This window comes from Bos indicus x Bos taurus, chromosome X (assembly GCF_003369695.1).
Source record: "Bos indicus x Bos taurus breed Angus x Brahman F1 hybrid chromosome X, Bos_hybrid_MaternalHap_v2.0, whole genome shotgun sequence".
Lineage (NCBI taxonomy): Eukaryota > Metazoa > Chordata > Mammalia > Artiodactyla > Bovidae > Bos > Bos indicus x Bos taurus.
This window is the reverse complement of record NC_040105.1, coordinates 132,162,919-132,178,141: the sequence shown is the minus strand read 5'-3', so window position 1 is coordinate 132,178,141 and position 15,223 is coordinate 132,162,919. Positions and strand designations below refer to the sequence as shown.

Sequence of the window (15,223 nt, the reverse complement as noted above, 5' to 3'; positions counted from 1 at the left end):
AGGAAACTTAAGGAATGGGGAGGAAGGGGAGAGGTGGAAAGAATGTCAGCCATTGAAAAGAGTAAACAATTTAAAGCCTATTCCCCTGGGAAGGACCAATTCATCAATCTCCACTCTGATCAGAACTCAGACTAGGAACAGTCCCAGCTGGTGCATGGTATGAATGGACAGATCTTCAGGCCAAGGTCTTAAAAATAGAAGATTTATAAAGGAAAAGAACAAGGGCAGGGAGTAGGGAAAACCAGAAGCTTTAAAAAAATCATTTCACACTAGTGATAAGGGGTTTCCATTTTGACCCTTCACCTCAGGAAAAGACAGCTTATCTAATGCACCCAAGGGTCAACAGAAGATTGCTGAGGTAAATTGAAGGAGGAGAGAGGACATGGGCTGAGACAAGACGGGCTGAGAACTGACTAAAAACTGTTTCATCTGAGTGGCAAGTTAACTGAAAAAAATCTAGTTATCTTCCCAACTTTCCAGGCTTGGCTTTATTTTGAACTGACTAAAATCTAACTACAAGGACAAAACCGAGAGAGCCAGAAAAAGAATGGGAAAGCAGAGGCAGATAGGACAGGAATCAGAGTCGGTCACAGTCCCAGTCTCTCTGTCTCTCCAAGGACTGCTAACGTCAAACCCTACTACAAGGAAAATAGGAAGACAGAGAAAAATCTGTGAGCAGCCAAGTTTCATTACTTTTGATTAATTGGGGAGAGCGAAACAGGAATTGGTAAGGAATTTTGATTAGAGACCATTTAAAAAGAAATATATACCATCACTCGTAAAAGATCACTAACAAAATATTTCCGGGGGCAGGAGGCTGATGAGCCTGCTTTAATAACCAAGACTCATCTGCAATTAAAACCATCCATCTGCATAAAAACAATATCCTAATAAAGAACTTTTTCTCTTACTTTAATATAACCCTTGACCCTCCCAAGCTTTCCAACACTGTCCATGGCCTTGAAAGGCTTTTTTTTTCATAGTTCAGAATAAGGTAAACTTCAACCCAGAGTGTAATATAGATCAGTGGATAATTTGGGAGCAATCTCTCCAACCCAAGGTCCCCTGGAAAAGGGGAGTATGGGCAGTAGTGACAAGCAACCCCTTCAACCCCCACCCCCACCCCCCCGCCACCACACAAAGAAACACCCCACAGTGGTTCCTGAAGTGGAAGGGGAAGGAGGAGGCAGGCAGTTTGCATTAGACACAGTTTAATCACCTTCAAATAGATTAAAAGTTCTGGTTTACACTCCCCCCCTCCCCAGAAGTCATCCAGACAGGACCCTGGCTTAGAAAGAGAAAAACACAGGTGCTCTAGGAAATATAGCCACATATAATACATAAATTTTCTTCCCTGAAATAGAGCAGGTCCTGAGCAGAGCTGACTGGGGGCCACAACCCACCCCCAGGGTGAAGCGACTCTGGGACTCTGCCGGTGGAAGTGCTGGAAGAGTGGGGCCTGGAGGAAGCCCCTGGTGTGGTTACCAAGCCCGAGATGGGCCAAGGCCTTGGAGTGGGTTACCCAGGAGGGCAGCAGTGCGGGGCTTTCCCTCCTCACTCAGCCGAGGCCTAATGGAAGTACTTGTTATCCTCTTTTTCTATTATTCTTTTTCTGTTTTGAGGGGATACAGGGGGAGAGGAGAGGAGAGGAGAGCCTCTCTGTGCCTTGGTTTCCCCATTTGTGCATACAGGGCCTCTACAGGCCTCACACAGGGAGTCTGAGGGGGTAGTGTTTAAGTGAGCACTCGGGCTTCCTCTGAGGAAAAGGAACCACCAAAGTGCACACTTTTATTACTGCCGTTCCTGCTCCCAACGGGAACAAGAGTCAAAAGGAAAACAAATTAAAAGGGGCTAGTGAGAGAGGAGGAGAGATGAGACAGAGAGTGTGAGGGGCCATGCCATTGGCATCTCGTAAGTTCTTATTGAGAATGGCACAGGTAGTAAAAAGTTTCTGGGTAGTCTACAAGAAATGTAAATTGTTATCTATACTGCAACTACTTACATATATCTCACGGGAAAAGAGTGGGGCTTAGGTGTTAAGAGAGTGGACAGGGGACAAAGGAGAAGCTACACGAATAAATACAACAACTGGAAGCTACCTGCCCCGTTCCTGAAAGGATTTGCTGGCAATGTTGGCACTTTGGAGCCGTGAGAATCCTCCAACCCTACTCTCCATCATCCTCCATTCTGAAGGCCTCAAGAATCCAGGTAGAATGCCCTGGCCAGCAGTCTCTGTGACTGCCTCTGGACTCGTGACATGCAGCAACTTGAGGGGATTTGAGCCAGTCTCAAGGACCTTTACCCCAGGATTGGGCCAGTGACCCCAAGCAAGAGAGCTGGGATCTGGAGGGAAGAGAGGGGAGTCCAAAGAGACTCCGTGGCTGAGGCCATGGAAAACCAGCGCCAGGGCCCAAGAGACCCATTTGTCCAGTTACCAGAGGTGACTGACATCTTCTGTGACTGCTTAGAGTCCAGAAATTAAAAAAGCTTGCAGCAAGAAAATGTCAGTTTACAACAGGGTGAATAAAGACCAAAGAAAAACAGTGAGAGGAACAGCTTACTCTCTCTCTGTCTCAGGTTTACCTTCTCCCCTTAAATCTCTCACAGCCCTAATCAAACACAACGAAAGTCTCTTCCATACATAGGCTACTTCTCAGCTTCCGTCACCTCCTGTGGGGGCTCTGGGGGCTCTGGGGGTGGCATCTCTTCAGGAGTGCTGGTGTCCTCCGGCATCTCATTGCTTAGATGGTCTATTGGAGCCTGAGAAGGAAAAGATATCAAAGTCAATACAGAATCCAAATGGAGATAATCCATACACACTGAACTCATCCTCTGAACCCATTAACCACACTCATGGCTAGAGATATGCTCCCACCAGCCTGAAACTCAGAACCAAAACTAGACTATTCTCTTCTCAACAGAAGGCAATTGAAGTTTGAGTTCTACTCTTAACTGTCTGTTGTGGACAGATGTTTCCATTATTATTCATGATACTAATAAATGGGACCACAAATAATTACACAGATCACCTTCCCTCTTTCACAACAGAATATTATAACATACATGTCTCACAAGGTCTGGCACAGTGGCTCTCAATCTTCTTTGGGCCCTAATACGTGGCTCACTAGAACAGTGATTCTAAACCAAAGAGGGTAGGGTGGCTAAATTTTCAGATGGTATATCTGCTTTGAAAATATCTCCTGAATGATACAGTCAGGGAAGTCTCCAAAATAATTCCGTTTATATTATGTGAAAGTGAAAGTCTCTCAGTCGTGTCCAACTCTTCGGGACTCCATGGACTGTAGCCCGCCAGGCTCCTCTGTCCATGGAATTCTCCAGGAAAGAATACTGGAGTGGGTAGCCATTCCCTTCTCCAGGGGATCTTCCAAACCCAGGGATCAAACCCAGGTCTCCCGCACAGCACGTGGATTCTTTATGACCTGAGCCACCAGGGAAGCCCATTTATATTATAATAACATCAAAAAGAATAAAATACTTATGAATAAGGGTAACAAAAGAAATATAAAACTTATACTCTGAAAACTACAGAACATTGTTGAAAGAAATTTTAAAAGACCTACATAAATGAGATTACAGACCATATTATTGGCTCAGAAGACTTAATCATGTTAGGAGGATAATATTCTCCAAATTAATCTACAGATTCAATACAATCCCCATCAAAATTTCAGCTGGTACATCTGCAGAAATTTATTAAGTTGATTCTAGGAGTCATATGGAAATTAGAAGTACCACAACTAAAACAACTGAATAAAGAATAAATTTGGAGGACTCACACTTCACAATCTCAAAACTTACTACAATGCTACAGTAACCCAGATAGTGTGATACTGGCATAGGAATAAACTTATTGATCAGTGGAATAGGACTGAAAGTCCAGAAACAGATTCTCACATTTATGATCAACTGATTTTTGACAAGGGTACCACAACAATTCAACAGAGTAAGGATAATTTTCAATAAACTGTGCCAAGACAACTGGATATCCACATGCAAAATAAAGAATTTGAACCCTCTACTTCATACAATATACAAAATTTAACTCAAAATGGATCAGAGACATAAATGTAAGAGCTAAAACTATAAAACTCTTAGAAGAAAACAGAGTATAAATCTTCACGACCTTGGATTAGGCAATGGTTTCTTAGATCTGACAGTGAAAGCACAAGCAAAAACAACCAAAATAGATAAACTAGACCACACAAAACTGAAATCTTTTGTGCTTGAAAGGACACCAACAAGAACGTGAAAAGACAATATACAAAATTGGAGAATCTTTGCAAATCAAATCTCTGATAAGGGACTTACATACAGAACAAAAAACTCTTACAACTCAAAAATTTAAAAAAAAAATCCCAAACAATCCAATTTAAAAATGGACAAAGGATCTGAATAGACACTTCTCCAAAGAAGAAGATACACAACTGGCCAATAAACTAATGAAAAGATGTTCAATATCAATGCATCAGGGAAATGCAAATCAAAACTACCACGATATATGGCTGTACATACACAAGGATGGCTAGAATCAAAATGGTGGATGATAATAACAAGTGTTGCCCAAGATATGGAGAAACGGGAACCCTCATATGCAACTGGTGGGGGTGAAAAAATGGTACAGCTACTTTGGAAAACAGTACAGCCATTCCTCAAAAGGTTAAACATAAAATTATTATATGACCCAGTAATTTCATGTATATAGCCAAGAGAAATGAAAACATAAGTCCATGTAAAAACTTGCATACACATGTTCATTTCCGCATTATTCATAATAACCAAAAGGTGGAAACAATCTAAATGTCTATCAATTGATGAACGTATAAATAAAATGTGGTCTATCCATATAATGGAATATTATCCAACCATATAAGGGAAAAAAGTACCGCCACAAGCTACAACATGGATGAACCTTGAAAATACAATCCTAAATGAAAGAAGCCAGTCTCAAAAGACCACATATAATACGACTGCATTCACATGAAATGTACTGAAGAAAGAAGTCTACAGTAAAAGAAAACAGATTAACAGTTGCCTAGGGATGGGGCTGAGGGAACTGGGGGGAAAGGGACAGTGACTGCTAATGGGTACAGGGTTTTTTTTTGGGGGGGGGAAGGGCAATGAAAATGTTTTAAAATTGATTGTTGTGATGATAGCACAATTCTGTGAATATATTACAAACCAGTGAATCCTACATTTTTAACTGAGATTTTATGGTATCTGAATCATATTTCAATAGAGCTATTATTTAAGAAGAAAGTTCAACTAATAACTTCTTAGGAACATACTTTATTAAAACATATCTGAGCAGTATAGCTGGGAGAGTTTCCGTAACACCTGCATATTTCAGAGAAGCCCCCTTCTATTAAGGTAACCACACCACTAACTCCAACCCACTCTCCTGACCACTACCATTGCTCCTATAGCATTTTATTCTTCCCTCATCAAGACACTTGTCACTGTACCAACTAACAGCCTGTTTTATTGTCTCTCATCCCCACTACACAATGAGGTCCGTAAGAGCAGGGACATTGGATGCCTTGTTCATTGGTGTATCCTTAGCACATTGGCTGGCACAAAATGTTGGAGAAATGACTAGATCTTAATCTATGTCAAGGGCACAAAGATCTTAAGAAAATGTCAGCACAGAAGCAGACACAGGGAAGCTGGAGTGATTGGACACAAAATTGCCTAATTATATCGCTAAGGTATAAATTTAGCCTATACCCTCTATCACTGAATCAGTCTTAAAGTCTAAAAGCTTTAAAAAAAGTCAGGAACACTTACTGGGCCCTGAGGCAAAAGGCTGGTACTCGCCTCTTGAGTACTGGGGGGTCGACTTCCACTTTCCTCCAGTGGCAAAATACCCCTTCGATCCAGCACACTGAAGGAGATAGCAGAGTTAACAAAACACTTCACATCCACCTGTACATCCACCCACATCTGCTTGCTGTGTGTGCTGGAAAACACAAATCTGCCCTTTGGCAGTCTAGCCTGATCCAAGCACGCACCTCCTGCCTTCCATTCACTTTTTTCTTCCACAAATCATGGAATACCACATTAACAAAGGAATAAACAGATGAAATAAGAATGAAAGGTCATCCCTTCAAAACAACCAGCCTGTGGTCTACGGTTCATGTAAATATGGCACCCAGGGACAATCGAAGCCTTCTTTTGACACCAAGAGGCCATGTTCAGAAGAACCCATCAGACCAGGTGACAGGATTGGGTCTAACTGCTTGTCCCAAGAGTTCCAGAACCTTCCAGTCCTTTGAGTACCTGGGGGGCAAGGGGCCACACAGCACTTCACAGCAGTTCTTCACAATGTTTCCATGGCTATAGGGATTCTGGACACGATTCTTCCCTGTCCATGAGCCTTTGATCTGCAAGACAAAAGCCAAGGCTTACATTAAACATTATGTTGAAGAACTACATAGAGAATGGGAAGATGGAAAAGTTCTAGAGATGGATGGTGGCAATGGTTGCACAACAATGTCAATGTACTAATGCCAATTAATTGTACACTTAAAAATGGTTTAAGATGGTGCATTTTATGCTATATGTCTTTTACCACAATAGAAAAAAAATATATGCATAGCCATGGAAAAATATTCACAATAGAGTTGAAAATGTAGATACCTGTGTGTTATATATTATTTCCATTTAAAAATACATAATATTCATGTCAATGTATGGCAAAACCACTACAATATTGTAAAGTAATTAGCCTCCAATTAAAATAAATAAATTTATTTAAAAAAAGAAAAAAAAATCCAGACTGGAAAAAAACATAATATACTCACATAAACAAACATGGGAACAAGTCTAGACAAGTCTAGAAGACTATAGACCATACCATAACAATGGTGAGGCCTAGGAGGTAAAATTAGGAGAAGGCAATGGCACCCCACTCCAGTACTCTTGCCTGGAAAATCCCATGGACAGAAGAGCCTGGTAGGCTGCAGTCCATGGGGTCGCTAAGAGTCGGACACGACTGAGCAACTTCACTTTCACTTTTCACTTTCATGCATTGGAGAAGGAAATGGCAACCCACTCCAGTGTTCTTGCCTGGAGAATCCCAGGGACAGAGGAGCCTGTTGGGCTGCCGTCTATGGGGTCGCACAGAGTCAGACACGACTGAAGCAACTTAGCAGCAGCAGGAGGTAAAATTACAGGGACTTATTAGCTATTTTTTGTTTATCTGTAGTTTCTGATTTTCTACAGTAAATATGGATTAATCAGTAACTTTTTAAAAGCAAGGATGTAATTCAATGCAACTATCCCTCTCCATTCCAAATCCAGTTAGTTAACTTTTAAGGATGTATGAACGTTTGAAGACCTTGTGCCCACCCAACCATTCAACCTCTTCTTCCTCATTCCCTATAGGCATTCAGCTCCAAACAAAGCAGTCTGCTTGTTCTTCTACACACCTGGTTTAACCATCTCCCACACCTGGCTTCTGCCTGCCTCAACCTCCCAGGCCCTGGAGACAGTTCTCTAGCAGGTAATTAGAGAATAGGCTTTTGGTACAAGCATATGTGATGAGGAGAGGAAAAGCTGACTCACGTCTTCATTGGTTGTCTGGTTGAGAGCCACAAGGAAAGTGTGGAATCCAGTCAGTCCCACGACGGACCAGAGCGTGAAGAAGCAAATGAGTACTTCTAGAACAGTGAGGTGCTGTTAAGGAATGTTGAAGAAGCCACACCAGGGGACTTAATGCCTTGGCCGATGCTCATGGCACCAATAACACCATCTTTAGCCCTTGGAACATACATCACAAATATATATCCATTTATAACAATGGATGAATTCTAAACTCACTGGCTCTATCCCTCACGAAAAGTAACAGACTCCTGTTTATACACTACAAGGAGCTCTCTAACAGATTTAGTGTATTTAGACGTTTGTCTGTTTATTCATCATTGGCTCTTTGAAAGGGACATTTAGGAGGGGTCCAAAGCAAAACAATGATGGTCATCTCTGCCACTGGAAAACAAACTCTATAAACAAAAAAATTGATGGGAAAAAAACCAGAATGTGAATTCTAGAAATCCCAATTGAATCTCCTTCTCAGAAATGTAACTGCTGTACAAAATAAGCCTTAGCTGTAACAGGAAGGTGGGACTTCTAGTGACACAAGAGGTCTATTGAGAGCAAAGTACAGCCCACTAGAGAAGGCACAGCTGAGCCTGGGATCAGAAGGACTTGGGAGGGAAGCAGTGGAGACAAGGGTGAAAAAAGACCTCCCTTTAAGCCCCAGCCATTTTCCATTCTGGTTGCCACCACTAAGACTACATTTTTCAATTTTAGACATTGGCACTCTCTGACGTCTGAAAAATGAGATGGTGGAGAACTGCAGACAGAAAGCACGCTGAAAAGTAGTTTAAGAGGGCTGCACAGGGACCTACTGCCAGGGGAGGATATGTTCCAGGAGTTTCTTTCAATGTCTCCAGGAAGCCAATTTTCAAGGATTCTGTGAAATTGGGAGGAGGAGTAGAAAGAAAGATTAGTAACTTCAGTAAAAAATACCCTCATACTCTAGTGCCTACTCACCTTCTTCCCTCCCTATCCTTGTTACAAGCTGGCAAGATATAAGCCCTCATTCAGGTAAGGGACTCACCTGCAAGCTGGTGCTTTCTTGACTAAAGGGTTCACCTTTCCAATGCAGGACCCAACACGACTAGAGAGTCAGCCACAAGCCCAGCATCTGGCTCCCCTCCCTTCTCCCTAACCTCCAGCTATGGGCATGGAGGGGGAAAATGCATTCATAGGTGAAAGAAACCAGATATCCCAGAAAAATCCTCTGTTTTCCCCAATCTATATCTCTCCACTGTTCAAAACCCAGCTCAGAACTCATCTCTTCCCAGGGAGCTACCCTGAGGAAGACCACTCCTGTAACTCCACATCCTGTCTGTTCTTGGGTTGCTGGATGTGTGGGGGTGTGTGCACGTGCACAAGTGTGTGTTTTCTATCTTCTGAAGCAGACCATGAGCCACTAAAAACATTTCTCTGGTATAACCCCTTCTACCACCTCGCACCAAGCAGGTCTTATGAGGCAGAAGAGAGGACACATACACCAAAAGTACATCCCCAACCTTTGAGATCACCTGGGACATGCCAGGTGCTCTAGGGACAAACCAGTAATTATGGTCCTGATCCCCAGCAGAGGGCCACTGAGAAGGCCGACATGCTCAGTAAATCCTGAGGTTTGGAGCTCTGCTCAGGAGCAGACAGTGGTGCTCACTTCTAACTGGTCCTAAGGTGCCTTTGCAATGGGAAAGTCCCCCCAGGATATGGAACCACTCCCCTAAGCTGTCTTCAAGTCTTCTCCCCTCACCCACCCTTCCACCAACAGACACTGCCCTGTATACTCACTGAGGGCCACATAGACGATGTTGAAGGCGAAGACATAGATCGTGAGGAGGGAGAGAGACAGGATGAAGAGGTAGAAGTAGCGGTAGTTCCTCTTTCCAACACAATTCCCCACCCAGGGGCAGTGATGGTCGAAGCGTTCTGTGGGAGAAAGAGAGAGTCCAGCACCAAAGTCTCCAAGATGAAGCACAACCCTACCATCCACTTCATACCTAATTCCCAGACCCCTAGGATCCTTGTGTACTGCAACTGTAAAAAATACTGGTTTTTACTTTTTGCAATGTTTTCACAGCCATCTCCTTCGATCCCCACAATCACCCTGGAAATTAGGCAAAAGAAGATGTTCTTTTCTCCATTTTACAGATAAGGAAACTGGGATACTGAGGGGTTAAGTGATCTGTCTCACCGTCAGTTAACAGCACAGAGCTTGTTTTTCCAAAGAAAAGTCTTGGTACGTGAGTCTACTAAGTGCAGGAAGAATAAATCGGTATAAATAGCCAAGGAAATTTTGAAAAATGAGTAGTGTGGTTTTTCTTAAACTCCAGTTAGTAAAAAATTATACACCTTCAACGGTGTGGCATAGCTTAATGGAATGGAAATAGCCCAGAAATAGAATAGATGTCTGGGAAAAGCAGTGCTACAAAACCAGTGGTGAAAGGCAGTATCATTCCATAAACAATTGGTTACTTGACTGAAAATAAGGTTCAATCTTTTTTCCTCACACTATTTATCAAAAGTAATTCCGGCTGAATTAAAGAGTTAAATGTAAAAACAAAGTGAAACCTTAAAATAACCAAAAATACTAGGTGAACATTTGTCTCCTGAATGGAGAAGGGTTTTCTAAGCATAAAAGTAATGGAAAAAAACACAGATGACAAAGAAATTATTTGACTTCATACACTTTAAAAAATATTTCCTATATGTTAAAAATACTATCAGGAAAATTAAAGAGGAATAAAACCCAACAGGAATATATTTGAATTTTGAAACTTAGTGTATTAAAAGTCCTTATAAATCAATTATTAAATACAAATACTCCTTCAAGAAAATAGTCAAAAAGCAAAACAGTTAATAATACCACATAAACATATATTTAGTCTTCTGATTCATTAATAAGCCAGTGCAATACTAATACAACAATAAGAAAGTTTCTGCCTATCAAAATAAGGTTATATAAAATAATATTCAATGCTAGTGAGAACAGGGTAAAATGTATAATATACTGTTTGTGGAACTACAAATTGAGAGAACCTTTCTGGAAAGCAATTTGGGCACATGTATCAAGAGCCTTAATAATGTTCACATCCCTTTGGCAGAATAAATCCATTTTCAGTAATTTTTTACAAGGAAATAGAGAAGGGCACAGAAATTTAGGGTCAATACTTTTTCATTAAACTTTTTATTGTGGTAAAATATATAAAACATACAATTTTCCATTTTAACCAATTTTAAGTGTAAAATTCACTGGCATTAATTACATTTACAGTGTTGTACAACCATCACAAATACTTATTTCCAAAAATTTTCATCACTCCTAAACAGAAACTCTGTACTCATTAAGGAGTAACTTTCCATTTTCCCCTTCTCCCAGCCCCTGGTAACCTCTAATCTTCTTTCTATCTCTATGAATTTGCTTATTCTAGATATCTCACTTAAGTGGAATCATACAATATATGGCCTTTTGCGTCTGACTTCTCTCACCCAGCATGTTTTCAAGACTCATCCATGTTGTAGCATGTATCAGCACTTCATTCCTCCTTATGACTGAAAAATATTCCATTGTATAGCTATACCACATTTTTGCTTATCTGTTCATTTGTTGAGGGACACTTGGATTGCCTCCATCTTTTGGCTATTGTGAACACTGATGTACAAACATGTTTGAGTTTCTGTTTTTCAGTTCTTTTTGGTATTGCTATGGACAGAATTGTGTCATCTCCCTCCTCCCTAAAATTTATATGTTGAAGCCCTAAGCCCCAATATGACTATATTTGGAGATATGTCCTCTAAGGAAATAACTAAAGTTAAATGAGATCATAAGGGTGGGGCCCTAATCCAATACGACTGGTAGCCTTATAAGAAAAGGAAGTGACACCAGAAGTATGCGAGCACAGAGAAAAGGCCAGATGAGGACACAGCCAGAAGGTGGCCACCTGCAATCCTCACCAGAAATCCACCCAGTTGGCTCTGTGATTTTGGACCACTAACACCCAGCACTATGATGGAATTAATTTCTGTTATTTAAGTTACTCAGTCTGTGGTATTCTGTTATGGCAGCCCAAGCACACTAATACAGGTATATATCCAGGAGTGGAATTGCTGAGCCATATAATTTTAACTTTTTGAAGAACTGCCAAAGTAGTATTCACAGTGGCAGCACCATTTTACAATTCCCACCAGAAAAGTATGAAGGTTCCAATTTCACCACATCCCTAAACTTAATAATTTTGATTAATGTGTTATAATAATGAATGAAATAGGACTGTGAATAATATATACTGATAGCAGATTGCCTAAATAAACTAGAATATAGTCATATGATAGATTATGCAGTCATTAAAGTAACATATTCTGGGACTTCCCTGGCAGTCCAGTGGTAAAGACACTGCCTTCCAATGCAGGGATGTGGGTTCGGTCCCTAGTCGGGGAACTAAGATCCCACAGGCCATGCAGTGAGGTCAAAATAATAACAATAATATATTAAAAAAACATTTATTAAAGATGTAGAAAAATGCTCAGGATATAACATTAAGTTATATACACATTAAGTACATATACAAAGGCAGGACTAAAAACTCTATCATGTATGATCCAATTTTACAAACAAGAGAAAGACTAGAAGGAAATACAACAAAATGGAGAATGAGCTTGGTATTAAGTTTTATTTATACCTGTACTTTCCATCTTTTCTATAATGAATGTGTATTATTTTAATGAATCAAAAAAACCCACAAAGAATAAAATACATCATTTTTAAAGCACAATGAGCTGTGTACCAGTCAAAAATATAAGTGTTAAGAATGGTGCATCTCCTAGTTAAAGGGCTGCAATATCTTTTCAGAAAAAGGAATGAAGATAGCCTTACTTTAAACAAACCCACCATATAAAAAACATTGGAAAATATATATTTATACAGATATATTTTTATTATATTAAAATCACACTTTTTTCTAATAATACAACCAGTACATGCTCATTGTAGAAAACTTGAAATTTTTTTTCTAATGAGGGAAACAAAATCCCTTATAACCCCACAACCTATAGATAATAGACAATAAGCATTCTGGAGTACTTCCATGCATAATTCTTTATACATACTTTTATTTTTTTCAATGGGTAACTGAGATTGCACTATAAATGTAGCCTATCTTCTATTTTATTTCATTCCACTCTCTAGGATGAGCTTTTCCCATAGACAGAAGTCTACTGCATGAATGTCCCACAATTTATTTGACCATCTATCTACTGGTGAACAATAAGGTTCTTTCCAATTTTTCATTATTATAATAATCTGGAGGTAAATATGTGCATACCTAAATCTTTTACCATATCCCTAATTACTTTCTTGGGATAGATCCCTAGAAAGCAAGTTAGTGGCATCATAGAGTATACATGTTCCAAGGCATGAATCTTACTAGGTTGCCTTCCAAAAAGTTCATTCCAATGTATACTCTCACTAGTATAGGATGAAGCATTATCAAGTTTTCCTTGCTGAATTCCTAGATTTAAAAAGATCTTGGTTTAATTTTTTTCTTTGATGTTGAGTAGAGATGAACATTTTTTTCATGTTAACTAAGTAAATGCATTTCCTGTTTTATCTGCTGTCCATATTTCTACTGAAATATTAGGGCTTCTTCTTTAAAAAATCAACTTGCATGAGTTCTTTATCTTTAAGAATATTAATAAGGAGAGGAAATTCTTTCTGAAAACCGTCACATCAGACTTTCTTGAAATATCACGTTTCCTGGTTCACTTAAAATGTTTCAATTTATAAAAATCCTATCTACATATAGCTTTTACCATTTAAAGTAAGATACATCTTCCCACCCTTAAACTAAAAAGAATTGGCTAATAAGAGGAAAGCAATGTACTCAGGCATACTCCATGGCATATACAAAGAATGCTGGAAGAATGCCTATTGATAATATAAGGAACAGCATACATCTGCCTTTCAACAGACGTATTTACTGTCTGTTTTTGATCTTTTCCAGGGCTCAGCATACACTAGGCAGTGATTACAACTAAGTCACATATATATGCAAATAGAAGCACGGACCCCTGTATTATGTACACATACACCTGCCACACTTGAAGCAGAAGCAGAGAAAGAACAAATGAGGATTTTGGAATTAGACCCTTTCCAGCTTCATACGAACCTACACAAAGGTGCTTCACCTATTTCCTCATCTGTACAATGGGAATAATATATATCTTATGGTGTTTTTATAAGTCTTAAATGAGAGAAAGAGAAAGCACTTAGCACAGTGCCTAATATATATGAGAAATTCAATAAGTGCTAGCAACTTTTTTCTTCTTGGGAACACCACTTCTTATTTAGCCCTTCCTTCCTCGATGCTGCCCTCCAGTGGACTAGGATTCTCCTCCCCCTTTGCAAGGTGGCTTCCACTTGAAACAGATTCAGCAGAGGAAAATTCAGATTTGAAAAACAGGTAAAGTTCATCTCTTCATTTACAAGAGGTTTTTTTTTTTTAATTTTTAGACTAGAGGATATTTAAATTATGATCTGATCTACAGAAGTACAGTTGATTTACAACTGTTCAGAAGCTTGTTTCCTATCTAAAATTTCTTAACTAAATCTAGCTCATTTTCTATCTAAATCTATTTTCCCATCCCCACTGATTTTTCCTGAGAAAAATCACTCTGATCCTCTTCAAGTCAGCCTTTCCCCCAGGCAAAGCCCCTTTAGTTTCACTCACCCACACAGTTGTCACAGATGCTGCAATGAGAGGCCCGGGGAGGCCGGAAGATCTTGCATGTATAACAGTATTTCAGTTTCACAATCTGGTTGTTTATCTGGAAATTCTTGATACGAGGGGGTGGTCGCTGGCCTTGGGGCACCGCACCATTGGTAGCTTCTGTAGATCAGTAAAGACAGTTAATACCACCTCTCCAAGAGCAATGAGAATAATCAAAGGTTCCCTAGGCCCACTATCATCTCCAGACTAGACTCTCAACATCACAAGGGTATCTTTCCAAAACTCCACTGAGCGCCATTCAATTATTTTGTTTACACGTAAAAAAGTGTTTCTTCAAGCTTTTTGGCTGATAACAAAGAAAAACATTCATATAAGAAGAAATAAAAATGGCTAAAAAATACATGAAATGAAAACATCCAACTTTACCTATAACCAAAGAAATAAAAAATTAACACAAAGTTACCATTTCCACTTTCTATATTAACAAATATTAGAAAGAAAAATACCCAGTGTTGGCAAGGATGGGGAGGAGGTACCAGTAAGCAATATGGCAGTGACTACCAAAATTTTAAATGTGTATACTTTTGACCCAGCAATTCAACTTCTAGGAACTTACCAAATTACAAAGAGATGTACAAAAGATGTTAAAGCAGGATATTTGTCACAGAAGTCCCTTTTAATAGTGAAAGACTGAAAATAACCTCAATATCATAGTAGGAGATCGGTTAAGTAAATTATGATACACACATGGGGTGAAATATTATGTAGCCATTTTAAATGATGCGTGCATTTTAAATGATACAGGAAAATGTTCACAACATACTGAAAAATGAAAATGTATGCTAAAAAGAAACAGGTATAAAGGATTTTATCTTGCAAAAGTAAATATATGCATG

General features: G+C 39.6%; 1 protein-coding gene across 2 annotated transcripts in view; it reads right to left on the bottom strand.

Annotated features, from left to right (window-relative positions):
• Positions 1 to 1,194: 1,194 nt before the first annotated feature.
• The window catches only part of ZDHHC9 (zinc finger DHHC-type containing 9), a 29,919-nt gene continuing 15,890 nt past the window's right edge, over positions 1,195 to 15,223 (bottom strand). The window contains exons 5-11 of one of the 2 annotated variants that reach the window (XM_027535283.1): positions 14,328 to 14,486; positions 9,394 to 9,531; positions 8,443 to 8,491; positions 7,585 to 7,687; positions 6,298 to 6,401; positions 5,806 to 5,902; positions 1,195 to 2,760 (exon numbers count right to left, since the gene is read on the bottom strand). In XM_027535283.1, coding sequence (XP_027391084.1) covers positions 2,647 to 2,760; positions 5,806 to 5,902; positions 6,298 to 6,401; positions 7,585 to 7,687; positions 8,443 to 8,491; positions 9,394 to 9,531; positions 14,328 to 14,486 — 764 coding nt within the window. In that variant the 3' untranslated portion in view covers positions 1,195 to 2,646. The remainder of the gene's footprint in view (positions 2,761 to 5,805; positions 5,903 to 6,297; positions 6,402 to 7,584; positions 7,688 to 8,442; positions 8,492 to 9,393; positions 9,532 to 14,327; positions 14,487 to 15,223) is intronic. The other variant, XM_027535284.1, reaches the window with a different exon arrangement.